This window comes from Mustelus asterias, unplaced genomic scaffold (genome assembly GCF_964213995.1).
Source record: "Mustelus asterias unplaced genomic scaffold, sMusAst1.hap1.1 HAP1_SCAFFOLD_1869, whole genome shotgun sequence".
Taxonomy (NCBI): domain Eukaryota; kingdom Metazoa; phylum Chordata; class Chondrichthyes; order Carcharhiniformes; family Triakidae; genus Mustelus; species Mustelus asterias.
In genome coordinates, this window is record NW_027591814.1 from 22,459 (window position 1) to 36,042 (window position 13,584).

At 50.2% G+C, this 13,584-nt stretch overlaps 1 protein-coding gene across 1 annotated transcript in view; it reads right to left on the reverse strand.

The window, feature by feature from the left end:
- Positions 1-13,584, reverse strand: part of prkcsh (PRKCSH beta subunit of glucosidase II) — a gene marked incomplete at both ends in the record, with an annotated part of 57,986 nt that overhangs the window by 10,656 nt on the left and 33,746 nt on the right. The window contains 2 exons of the mRNA XM_078206905.1: positions 3,628-3,706; positions 6,045-6,129. Of these exons, the coding sequence (XP_078063031.1) occupies positions 3,628-3,706; positions 6,045-6,129 (164 nt within the window). The remainder of the gene's footprint in view (positions 1-3,627; positions 3,707-6,044; positions 6,130-13,584) is intronic.

Here is a 13,584-nt window from a genome sequence, read left to right on the forward strand (position 1 = left end):
GAAAACGAACTGCTCACCCTCTGTCGATATCCTCTTTGCTTGTTTAATTCTTTTTCAGGACTCAAGTTTTGACAGTGCCACAGTGGTTAGCACTGTTGCTTCACAGCTCCAGGGACCCAGGTTTGATTCCCAGCTTGGATGACTATCTTGTCTGTGTGGAGTCTGCACGTTCTCCCCGTGTCTGCATGGGTTTCCTCCGGGTGCACCGGTTTCCTCCCACAGTCCGAAAGATGTGCGGGTTAGATGGATTGGCCAGGCTAAATTGCCCCTCAGTGGGTTTAGTGGGGTAAATGCGTGGGGTTACGGGGATAGGGCTTGCGTGGGATTGTTGTTGGTGCAGGCTCGATGGGCCGAATGGTGGCCTCCTGCACTGCAGGGATTCTATATTAAAAGTTACAAATTAAAAAATTTTCATAGAATGCCTACAGTGCAGAAAGTGGCCATTCAGCCCATCGGGTCTGCACCAACTCTGACAGAATATCTTACCTAGGCCCTATTCCCGCAACCCCATGTATTTACCCTGCTAATCTACATATCTTTGGACACTAAGGAGCAGTTTAGCATGGCCAATCCCCCTAACCTGCACATCTTTGGACACTAAGGGGCAATTTAGCATGGCCAATCCACCTAACCCGCACATCTACCCCACTTGGAGTACTGTGCTCAGTTCTGGTCGCCTCATTACAGGAAGGATGTGGAAAAGATTGAAAGGGTGCAGAGGAGATTTACAAGGATGTTGTCTGGATTGAGTGGCATGCCTTATCAGGATAGGCTGAGGGAGCTCGGTCTTTTCTCCTTGGAGAGACGTAGGATGAGGGGAGACCTAATAGAGGTGTATAAGATGTTGAGAGGCATAGATTGGGTGGACTCTCAGAGGCTTTTTCCCAGGGTGGAAATGTCTGCTTCGAGAGGACACAGGTTTAGGGTGCTGGGGGGTAGGTACAGGGGAGATGTTAGGGGTAAGTTTTTCACGCAGAGGGTGGTGGGCGAGTGGAATCGGCTGCCGTCAATGGTGGTGGAGGCAAACTCGATAGGGTCTTTTAAGAGACTCCTGGATGAGTACATGGAGCTCAATAGGGTGGAGGGTTATAGGTAGGTCTAGAAGGTAGGGATGTGTTCGGCACAACTTGTGGGCCGAAGGGCCTGTTTGTGCTGTAGCTTTTCTATGTTCTATCTTTGGACTGTGGGAGGAAACCCACGCAGGCACGGGGAGAACGTGCAAACTCCACACAGAGTTGATTCCTCCCAATCTTGAAAGATGTCTGCAAAAAGGACAGGTAGCTTTGCAGCTGGCCCCAGTTCCCTCAAATTCCACCTTTTGGAACGCAGCATTAAAAATACACACAAAGTGTATTCCGTGGCAGATACAAACTTGAGTATTTTGTTTTGAGAGCTGCGGGCAGAAAAGAAAATTCAGCTCAGAGTGATTGTCCACTGATCTGCAAATCCACTGGCCAGCCGATATTGACTGTAAGAAGTTTAACAACACCAGATTAAAGTCCAACAGGTTTATTTGGTAGCAAAAGCCACACAAGCTTTCGGCGCCCCAAGCCCCTTCTTCAGGTGAGTGGGAATTCTGTTCACAAACAGGGCATATAAAGACACAAACTCAATTTACTCAATCATGTATTTACTCAATCATGTATCAAACTCAATCAATTGAGTTTGTGTCTTTATATACCCTGTTTGTGAACAGAATTCCCACTCACCTGAAGAAGGGGCTTGGGGCTCCAAAAGCTTGTGTGGCTTTTGCTACCAAATAAACCTGTTGGACTTTAACCTGGTGTTGTTAAACTTCTTACTGTGTTTACCCCAGTCCAACGCCGGCATCTCCACATCATGACAGCCGATATTGAAGCAGCTTCCCCCGACACAGCTCCTTGTTTGGTTTATGGTACAGCCGATGCATATCGGCCTGGGCGAGCGGGCATACATCTACACAGAGTTTGCCACTTAGGGCGGAGTCAGGAGTGGGGGCGGCACGGTGGCACAGTGGTTAGCACCGCTGCCTCACAGCGCCAGGGACACGGGTTCGATTCCCGGCTCAGGTCAGATTCCCGGCTCGGGTCACCGTCTGTGCAGAGTCTGCACGTTCTCCCCGTGTCTGCGTGGGTTTCCTCCGGGTGCTCCGGTTTCCTCCCACACTCCAAAGACGTGCTGGTTAGGTGGATTGGCCAGGCTAAATTGCACCTTAGTGTTAGGGGGACTAGCTAGGGTAAATGCATGGGGTTACGGGGATAGGGCCTGGGTGGGATTGGGGTCGGTGCAGACTCAATGGGCCGAATGGCCTCCTTCTACACTGCGGGGATGAAAGAGTGCACACGAAGGAGAAAAAGTAAAGGAAAAATAGGAGGACAAAACAAAAATAAACCACGAAATGGGCAGCCGAGGAAGGACTTTTGGAGCAGAGAGGGGGGTTCACAAAGCCATCCAGGTGCGTACCAACTCAGCAAATCCAGTGACAGGAGGCCTGTTTGGAAGAATCAGCTTTCTCAAATAAAAATGAGGCTTCCGTCTTCTTATTAAATTTCAACTCATTTCAGTCAATCCTACAATTTCTGGTTAGTGATTCTCACAGCAGTGAGAGGGGGCATAAGAGCGAGGAAATTAAGGATTACGACCAATTCTCAGCTGCGAGGGGGTGGGGTTGGGGGGAGACCACTGACCATACTAATGATTTTTTAAAAAAAAGTTTATTCATTAGTCATAAGTAGGCTTACATTAACACTGCAATGAAGTTACTGTGAAAATCCCCCAGTCGCCACACTCCGGCGCCTGTTCGGGTACACTGAGGGAGAATTTAGCACGGCCAATGCACCTAAACCAACACGTCTTTCGGACTGGGGGAGAAAACCGGAGCACCCGGAGGAAACCCACGCAGACATGGGGAGAACGTGCAAACTCCACACAGACAGTGACCCAAGCCGGGAATCGAACCCAGGCCCCTGGCGCTGTGAGGCAGTTGTGCTGACCACTGTGCCACCGTGCCGCCCATGTGATGCCTGAGACCTGAGCGCTGGTTTTCAGCATTCGAACGGTTGGCTAGAGTCTCTGTGGCACACAACCAATGCACCCTAACCAGCACATCTTTCGGACTGTGGGAGGAAACCGGAGCACCCGGAGGAAACCCACGCAGACACGGGGAGAACGGAGGGTGGCACGGTGGCACAGTGGCTAGCGCTGCTGCCTCACAGCACCAGGGACCTGGGTTCGATTCCCGGCTTGGGTCACTGTCTGTGTAGAGTTTACACGTTCTCCCCGCGTCTGCGTGGGTTTCCTCCGGGTGCTCCGGTTTCCTCCCACAGTCCGAAAGACGTGCTGGGTAGGGCGTATTTACCCGAACAGGCGCCGGAGTGTGGCAACTTGGGGATTTTCACAGTAACGTCATTGCAGTGTTAATGTAAGCCTTACTTGTGACACTAATATATAAACTCCACACAGACAGTGACCCAAGCCGGGCAAGGAACCCGGGTCCCTGATGCTCTGAGGAAGCCACAGTGCTAACCACTCTGCCACCCAAGGTGCTCTTAGTCCAGATCTGCGCACCCCCCCCCCCCACCATCCCTCTCGCCTAAACTCAACAGTGTAAGAAGACGCGGAGGATTAAACTACAAATTTATGCCGTACCTCTGCTTCTTGCTCGGATACCAGGCCATCTCCATCGATGTCTAATTCTGGATGAGTCTGAATTTCACTGATTGAGACGCTGAAATTGAAACAGAAATAATTTGTTTACTGCTCCTTTCCTTCATGGAGGGACGTTCACCTTGAAATCAATGCTGGAAGAAACCTGTGGCGCCTGCAGCACGTCACCCCTGGACTCCAGCGTCAGCTGCATTGCGATAGAGACAGAGAAAGTTCACCCAAATCGCACTCCGAAATTAAATTGATCCAATGAGATTATGGTCTTTAACCTTGGATACTAACCTCGCCGTCTAATTGGGGGCAATTCTGCAAATCGTAGAAACGTTTCAGTTAGAATCAAAGAATCCCTACAGTGCCATTCGGCCCATCGAGTCTCTGCACTGACCCTCATCCCACCCAGACCCTATCCTCGTAACTCCACGCATTTACCCTAGCAAGTCCCCCTGACACTATGGGGCAATTAAGCCTTGGCCAATCAACCTAACCAGCACATTTTTGGAGTGTGGGAGGAAACGGGAGCACCCGGAGGAAACCCACGCAGACACGGGGGAGAACGTGCAAACTCCACACAGACCCAAGCTGGGAATCGAACCCGGGTCCCTGGCACTGTGAGGCAGCAGTGTTAACCCACTGGGCCACCGCGCTGCCCCTCGAATTAGAGTCCTCGAATTCCACTCATCATTCTTTTTTCGATTCCAGTCTTTGACCCAAAAGGTCATAAATTTAATAGGCGGCACAGCAGATGATAGACTTTTTCCCCTCTAGAATTTGCTCAAGGTTTTCTTTCTAATTAGAGATAATTGTGACTTACAGGAGATACGCTATTTGGGCTTGTTCCTCTTCAACCTAGAATACTTGACATCAACAATAGTGGCTCCCAAATGCGCAACCTCTTTGATCCAGGAGGACAAGGGCAGCAGGCACATGAGGGAACACCACCACCACCTGCAAGCTCCCCCTCCACACCATCCTGACCTGGGTGGCACAATGGTCCGCACTGCTGCCTCACAGCACCAGGAACTCTCACTGGAACGACAGAGGTTCTCACTGGAACGACAGAGGTTGAGGGGCGACCTGATAGAAGTCTACAAGATTATGAGAGGCAGGGACAGAGTGGATATTCAGAAGCTTTTTCCCAGGGTGGAAGAGTCAATTACTAGGGGGCCATAGGTTTAAGATGCAAGGGGCAAGGTTTAAAGGAGATGTACGAGGCAGATTTTTTACACAAAGGGTGGTGGGTGCCTGAAACTCGTTGCCGGGGGAGGTCGTGGAAGAAGATACGACAGTGACTTTTAAAGGGCGTCTTGACAAATACATGAATAGGATGGGAACAGAGGGATACGGTCCCCGGAAGGGTAGGGGGTTTTAGTTCAGTCGGGCAGCATGGTCGGTGCAGGCTTGGAGGGCCGAAGGGCCTGTTCCTGTGCTGTAATTTTCTTTGTTCTAACCCGGGTTCAGGTCACTGTCTGTGTGGAGTTTGCACATTCTCACCATCTCTGCATGGGTTTCCTCCGGATGCTTTGGTTTCCTCTCACGGATGTGCGGGTTAGGTGGATTGGCTATGCTAAATTGGCCCTAGCATCAGGGGGATTAGCAGGGTAAATGTGTGGGGTTCCAGGAAAAGGGCCTGGGTGGGATTGTGATCAGTACAGACTCGAGGGGCTGAAGAGGCCATCCGGCCCGTCAAGCCCACGTCAACTCTTCAAAACAGCACTCCAACTAGACCCAATTCCCCGCCATAACCCGAACTCTGCGCATTGATCATGGCCTAACCCGCACATCTTTGGAGTGTGGGGGGAAACCCACACAGACACAGGGAGAAAGTACAAACTCCACACAGACAGTGACCCAAGGCCAGAATCATGGCTGACTAAGTTTGAAAAGTAAGTAGTCTCACAACATCAGGTTAAAGTCCAACAGGTTTATTTGGTAGCACGGGCTTTCAGAGCACCGCTCCTTCATCAGTCACTCACCTGATGAAGGGGCAGCACTCCGAAAGCTAATGCTACCAAATAAACCTGTTGGACCTTAACCTGGTGTTGAGAGACTACTTACCATGCCCACCCCAGTCCAACGCCGGCAACTCCACATCATTTAAGTTTGAAAAGTATGTTCATGAAGCCGAGGGATTCGAAGACAGGTTGAGGCAGCCAGTGGGGAAGACCCAGACACCTTTGACTGGTGATTTTGCTGATAAAGATTACACAGAGAATTCGCAAACACTCAGCAGGAAGAAACACTGCCGCCACTTTGGGAGCAGCGCGTCACTCAGAGCGGAAACCTTGCGAAATCAGGGAAGCAGATCAGTGCCACCAACTCAACAAGGACACAGGAGCGACAGAAGCATTTGAGCAGCACTTTTTAAAATAAAATGCAAAGAGGAAAAGGAAGCCACTCACAAGCCGTCTTCATCGTCATCCAGCTCCTTGAAGGTTTCAGCAGCCTTGGCTTTCTCCTTCTCCAGCTTACGTGCCGCTTGGACCTCTGTCAAAACAAAAGGGACACTGAAGTTAAAGTTTACTTATTGGTGTCACAAATAGGCTTGCATGGACACTGCAATGAAGTTACTGCGAAAATCCCCTGGTCGCCACACTCCTGTTCGGATACACTGCAGGAGAATTTAGCATGGCCAATGCACTGAACCAGCAAGGCTTTGGACTGTGGGAGGAAACCGGAGCACCCGGAGGAAACCCACGCAGACACGGGGAGAACGTGCAAACTCTGCACAGACAGTCACCCAGGCCGGGAATCGAACCCGGGTCCCTGGCACTGTAAGAATCATAGGAATCATAGAAACCCTACAGTACAGAAAGAGGTCATTCAGCCCATCGAGTCTGCACCGACCACAATCCCACCCAGGCCCTGCCCCCATATCCCTACATATTTACCCACTAATCCCTCTAACCTACGCATCCCGGGACACTAAGGGGCAATTTTTAAGCATGGCCAATCAACCTAACCCGCACATCTTTGGACTGTGGGAGGAAACCGGAGCACCCGGAGGAAACCCACGCAGACACGAGGAGAATGTGCAAACTCCACACAGACAGTGACCCAAGCCGGGAATCGAACCCGGCTCCCTGGAGCTGTAAAGCAGCAGTGCTAACCACTGTGCTACTGTGCCGCCCTACTGTGCTACCGTAAGGCTAGTTAATGGTGTTAACCATTGAGCCACCCCATATAAATTTGGGAATATGTGACCAAGCCCCACAAGCCTACCGACACCGACTGCACGCATAAGTCAGGACCACTTTTACCCGACTGTGTGCGCGTTTGTTTTCTAAGGACAAGTGGTTAGCACTGCTGCCTCACAGCACCCGGGACCCGGGTTAGATTCCCAGCTTGGGTCACTGTCTGTGCGGAGTTTGCACATTCTCCTCGTGTCTGCGTGGGTTTCCTCCGGGTGCTCCGGTTTCCTCCCACACTCCAAAGGCGTGCGGGTTAGGTTGATTGGCCATGATAAATTGCCCCTTGGTGTCCCGGGTTGTGTAGGTTAGAGGGATTAGCGGAGTAAATGTGTGGGTTTGCGGGGATAGGGCCTGGGTTGGGATTGTTGTCGGTACGGACGGTTGTCGATGGGCCAAATGGCCTCCTTCTGCACTGTAGGGATTCTACGATTCTACAAGCTTCTGTTTTATTGCGATGGAGGTCAACACATTGTGTCACAGCTTGGAGTACAATATATCTGAGTGAGCCATCATAGAAAAAACTCTAAATGAAATAGTCTTTTGTCGACATTAGAAAGCATGAACACTCTTTACCGTACACTGCCGCGTCAAGGACAGGCAGCGTGGCAACAGCTGCTGCCAGCACAAGAGAGAAAGGGCGACAAAATTGAATTGGAAAATGCTACAAAAGGAAGCCATGCAGATCGGGGAGGGAGTTCAAGGCCATCTCCCGCGGCCTTGGGCTCAGGTGCCGGCTTTTAAAGGCAACTCAACCCTCCACTCCGGCAGTTTACCAACAACTGCCGCCCGAAAGGTGAAGGCAACAGTGACGGCTTTGATCAGGTGATTGAGGTGGGCCTGTTTAGAAATACGAACACCCTGATTGATTAAAGGCCAAAAGGATGGGCCAGTCCGGGAGCCTCTTGCTTTGTACTGAGCCAGGAGTGTCGGTTCCTCTGGCACTCCTAGTGTCAACCGCTCACCGAAAACACTCCGTATGCTGTTGTCAGACTTGTAAATAAAAGGATCTTGGTGAAGGGACTTCTGCCTCTGAGGACTTATTACAGTGACATATTTTATTTTGTAAATGTTCCTGTCAGTCACGCCGTGGGACATTTAATTAATTTAAAAGCGTGAAGTTGTTGTTACTGTTGCCCCCCCCCCCTCCCACCGCCCCCCCCCACATTTTACTGCGCCAATGGTGTTTCGTCAGGTATTTATTACCCACTCCGCAGAGACATGCTACACCACAGTGCTGAATCCAATCTTCCCTGCACTGTGGAGTGACGGCTCAGACACAAGTTTAAAAATAATTTGCTCGCATGAATTATTTATTAGCTGGCAAGCTGCTTGCCGTTTTCTGGAACACCGGTGTCACGCAAGGATTGGAGGTTTTTTTTAAATTTGATGAGAGCAAGAGAACCTCTCACCAGTGGCCGTGATTTCCATTTTCTAACTTAAATGGGGGGGATGGGGAGAGGGATAGAGAGAGAGAGAGAGAAAATCAGTCGCTGGTATTTGTAAAGGTCTTCCCATGACAAAGACCGAAACAGCAGCAACCTGTCACTGCCAAGCCGCAGGGACGCACTTTACCGACCAAAGCCCCATCCCTGCTCAAGTCGCGGTTGTCTGGAATATCGGTGCTGCTCATTGAGAGAGAGGTGGCCAGCTGTTTGCAAAGCTCGTTGCCCGGCTGAAGGGGCGATCAACAGGGAAACCACAATTTTTTTTAAAAGGCGTTGCCAGGGTGAGGGGGATAAGAGGGGAAGAGGACTCCGAGAAGACAGAAAAGGAGAGTAAAGGAAAAGTAGACAGAGAGCAAGCAAGACGGCACAGTGGCTATTCAATACTTTTCACTGTAGCCCAATCATAGAATCCCTACTACGAGAAGGAGGCTATTCGGCCTATCAAGCCTGCCCCGACCACAATCCCACAAGCCCCTAACCTCATAACGTCATGCATTTACCCTAGCTAATCCCCCTGACACGAAGGGACAATTTAGCATGACCAACCCACCTAACCCGCACATCTTTGGACACTAAGGGGCAATTTACCATGGCCAATGGGGGGGGGTTTGAACGTAATGCAGAAAATCCTTGAAAATGCCTTGGGAGGCTCTGAAAAGACATTGAGGCCTAAACATGAACAGGGTCACACAGCACCAGGGACCCGGGTTCAATTTCGGCCTCGAGTCACTATCTGTGTGCAGTCTGCATGTTCTCCGTGTCTGCGTGGGTTTCCTCCGGGTGCTCCCGTTTGCTCCCACTGTCCAGAAATGTGCGGATTAGGTGGATTGGCCATGCCAAATTGCCCCTTAGTGCCAGGGGGATTAGCCAGGGTAAATGCATGGGGTTATGGGGATAGGGCCTGGGTGGGATTGTGGTCGGTGCAGACTCGATGGGCCGAATGGCCTCCTTCTGCACTGTAGGGATTCTATGAAATGAACTGTGCATCGGTGGCAGAATGGTTAGCACTGTTGCCTCACGGCACCAGGGACCCGGATTCGATTCTGGTCTCGGGTGACTGTGTGGAGTTTGCACGTTCTCCCCGTGCCTGCGTAGGTTTCCTCCGGGTGCTCCAGTTTTCTCCCACACTCCTTGGATGTGCAGGTCAAGTGCATTAACCATGTTAAACTACCCCTTAGTGTCCATGGATGTGCAGCTTAGATGGATGAGCCATGTTAAATGTGCAGGCTTACAGGGATAGGGTGGAGCTGAGGGTCTGGGTAAGGCTGACAGAGTCAGTGCAGATTCAACGGGCCGAAAGTTTGGCTTACATTAACACTGCAATGAAGTTACTGTGATAATCCCCCTCATCGCCACACTCTGGCGCCTGTTCGGGTACACTGAGGGAGAATTTAGCACGGCCAATGCACCCTAACCAGCACGTCTTTCGGACTGTGGGAGGAAACCCACGCAGACACGGGGAGAACATGCAGACTCCACACAGACAGTGACCCGAGCCGGGGATCGAACCCGGGTCCCTGGCGCTGCGAGGCAGCAGTGCTAACCACTGTGCCGCCGTGCTGCACTTCTGCACTGTGGGGATCCTATGGAAAGTATCATGGGGTGAAATTTTTAATTTATAGTTACGTAAAGAGCAACGTGTCTGACATGAATGTCCACATTACCACAGTTGGCAGCCCTCAAACAGGTTTCACTTTTCTTTCCTCTCTGTAAAATAATTCCTGGAAGATTGCAATCAAATCAAGAGCCGTTCCAGCATGGGAGGAGTCCATTCAGTCCATCAGGTCTATGTTGCCTCTTTATACAACAATTTAGACTCATTCCCACCCCCCCGATTGGTCTTTAATCGATACCCAGCTAAGGCGGCACAGAAGGGGTTACCAGGATTTTGTCAATACCCTCTCATCATAGAATCCCTACAGTGCAGAAGGAGGCCACTCAGCCCATCGGGTCTGCACTCACCACAATCCCACCCAGACCCTATCCCCATAACCTTATGCCTTTACCCAGCTAATCCACCTAACCTACACATCCATGGACACTAAGGGGCAGTTTAACATGATCAACGCCCTTAACCCGCACATAGAGTCATAGAGGTTTACAGCATGGAAACAGGCCCTTCGGCCCAACTTGTCCATGCCGCCCATTTTTTTTAAACCCCTAAGCTAATCCCAATTACCCACATTTGGCCCATATCCCTCTATACCCATTGCACCCCTGTAACTATCTAAATGCTTTTTAAAAGATAAAATTGTACCCGCCTGTACTACTACCTCTGGCAGCTCGTTCCAGACACTCACCACCCTCTGCGAAAAAATGGCCCCTCTGGACACTTTTGTATCTCTCCCCTCTCATCTTAAACCTATGCCCTCTAGTTTTAGACTCCCCTACCTTTGGGAAAAGATATTGACTATCTAGCTGATCTGTGCCCCTCATTATAGAACATAGAACAGTACAGCACAGAACAGGCCCTTCGGCCCACGATGTTGTGCCGAGCTTTATCTGAAACCAAGATCAAGCTATCCCACTCCCTATCATCCTGGTGTGCTCCATGTGCCTATCCAATAACCGCTTAAATGTTCCTAAAGTGTCTGACTCCACTATCACTGCAGGCAGTCCATTCCACAGCCCAACCACTCTCTGCGTAAAGAACCTACCTCTGATATCCTTCCTGTATCTCCCACCACGAACCCTATAGTTATGCCCCCTTGTAATAGCTCCATCCACCCGAGGAAATAATCTTTGAACGTTCACTCTATCTATCCCCTTCATCATTTTATAAACCTCTATTAAGTCTCCCCTCAGCCTCCTCCGCTCCAGAGAGAACAGCCCTAGCTCCCTCAACCTTTCCTCATAAGACCTACCCTCCAAACCAGGCAGCATCCTGGTAAATCTCCTCTGCACTCTCTCCAGCGCTTCCACATCCTTCTTATAGTGAGGTGACCAGAACTGCACACAATATTCCAAATGTGGTCTCACCAAGGTCCTGTACAGTTGCAGCATAACCCCACGGCTCTTAAACTCCAACCCCCTGTTAATAAAAGCTAACACACTATAGGCCTTCTTCACAGCTCTATCCACTTGAGTGGCAACCTTTAGAGATCTGTGGATATGAACCCCAAGATCTCTCTGTTCCTCCACAGTCTTCAGAACCGTACCTTTGACCCTGTAATCCACATTTAAATTAGTCCTACCAAAATGAATCACCTCACATTTATCAGGGTTAAACTCCATTTGCCATTTTTCAGCCCAGCTTTGCATCCTATCTATGTCTCTTTGCAGCCTACAAAAGCCCTCCACCTCATCCACTACTCCACCAATCTTGGTGTCATCAGCAAATTTACTGATCCACCCTTCAGCCCCCTCCTCTAAGTCATTAATAAAAATCACAAAGAGCAGAGGACCAAGCACTGATCCCTGTGGCACTCCGCTAGCAACCTGCCTCCAATCCGAAATTATTTTATAGACCTCTATAAGATCACCCCTCAGCCTCCTACGCTCCAGAGAAAAAAGTCCCAGTCTATCCAGCCTCTCCTTATAACTCAATCCATCAAGTCCCAGGAGCAAATCCCAGCACGACAGATGGTGAAATTTGAATTCAATGATATAAAATCTGGAATTAAAAGTCTAGCAATGACCTTGAGACCGTTGTGGATTTGTCATTAAAAACCCATCTGGTTCACAAATTATTTTGTTTTTTAATTCATTCACGGGGCATGGGCATCGCTGGCTGGCCAGCATTTATTGCCCATCCCTAGTTGCTGTGGCTCTGGAGTCACACGTAGGCCAGACCGGGTAAGGACGGCAGATTCTCTTCCCGAAAGGACATTAGTGAATCAGATGGGTTTTTCCGACAATCGATAATGGATGAAACCAGGGCGGCATGGTGGCACAGTGGTTAGCACTGCAGCCTCACAGCGCCAGGAACCCAGCTCACTGTCTGTGCGGAGTCTGCACTTTCTCCCTGTGTCTGCGTGGGTTTCCGCCGGTTTCCTCCCACAGTCCAAAGATATGCGGGTTAAGTGGATTGGCAATGCTAAATTGCCCCTTAGTGTCAGGGGGACTAGCTAGGGTAAATGCATGGGCTTATGGGGATGGGGCCTGGGTGGGATTGTGGTTGGTGCAGACTCGATGGGCCGAATGATCTCTTTCTGCACTGTAGGATTCTACAAAATGAACTGTGCACGGTGGCACAGTAGTTGGCACTGCTGCCTCACGGCACCGGGGACCTGGAGTTGATTTGGGTCTCGGGTGACTGTGTGGAGTTTGCACGTACTTCCTGTGTCTGCGTGGGTTTCCTCCGGGTGCTCCGGTTTCCTCCTACACACCAAAGATGTGTGGGTTAGGTGGATTGGCCATGATAAATTGTCCCTTAGTGTCAGGGGGACTAACAGGGATAGGGCCTGGATGGGATTGTAGTCAGTGCAGACTCGATGGGCCGAATGACCTCCTTTTGCACTGTAGGGATTCTATCAATCATACTTTTAATTCATAGGACACGGGCGTCGCTGGCCGGCCAGCATTTATTGCCCGTCCCTAGTTGTCCGAGGGCAGTTGAGAGTCAACCACATTGCTGTGGCTCTGGAGTCACATGTAGGCCAGACCGGGTAAGGACGGCAGATTTCCTTCCCTAAAGGACATTAGCGAACCGGATGTGTTTTTACGACAATCGACAATGGTTTCATGGTCATCAGTAGATGCTTAATTCCGGATTTTATTTTAAAAAATTGAATTCAAATTCTACCATCCACCGTGGCGGGATTCGAACCCGGATTCCCCAAAACATGAGCCAGGTTTCTGGAGTAACAGACTAGCGGTAATCCCACTAGGTCATCGTCTCCCCACATGTCCTTTCGGGAAGGAAATCTGTTGCCCTTACCCGGTCTGGCCTACACGTGACTCCAGAGCCACAGCAATGTGGTTGACTCTTAAATGCCCCTCGGGGATGGGCAATAAATGGTGGCTCAGGCCAGCGATGCCCACATCCCATGAACGAAAAGAAAAAGTCAGCGCAATGGCCTACTGCAGACAGACTAAGACACTTGCTGATCTGTTCATGGTTTGCCAAATCGGTAGGGGGAGGGGCGCGCGGCGGGGAGGATATTATTTTGTTGTTGGATGTTGAAGGCACTTTGAAACAGCTCTACCCAAGCAGGTCTTTATCTATAAGGCTGCAGAAGGCATTTGCATCTAACTTGCACAGATAATAGGACAGAGCTGAACATCAGCTCCACAGATAAGAGTAAAGTAAGCCGCAAGATTATGTCAGTGAAACTAACTCATTTGCTATGTATCCTGTGAAGATA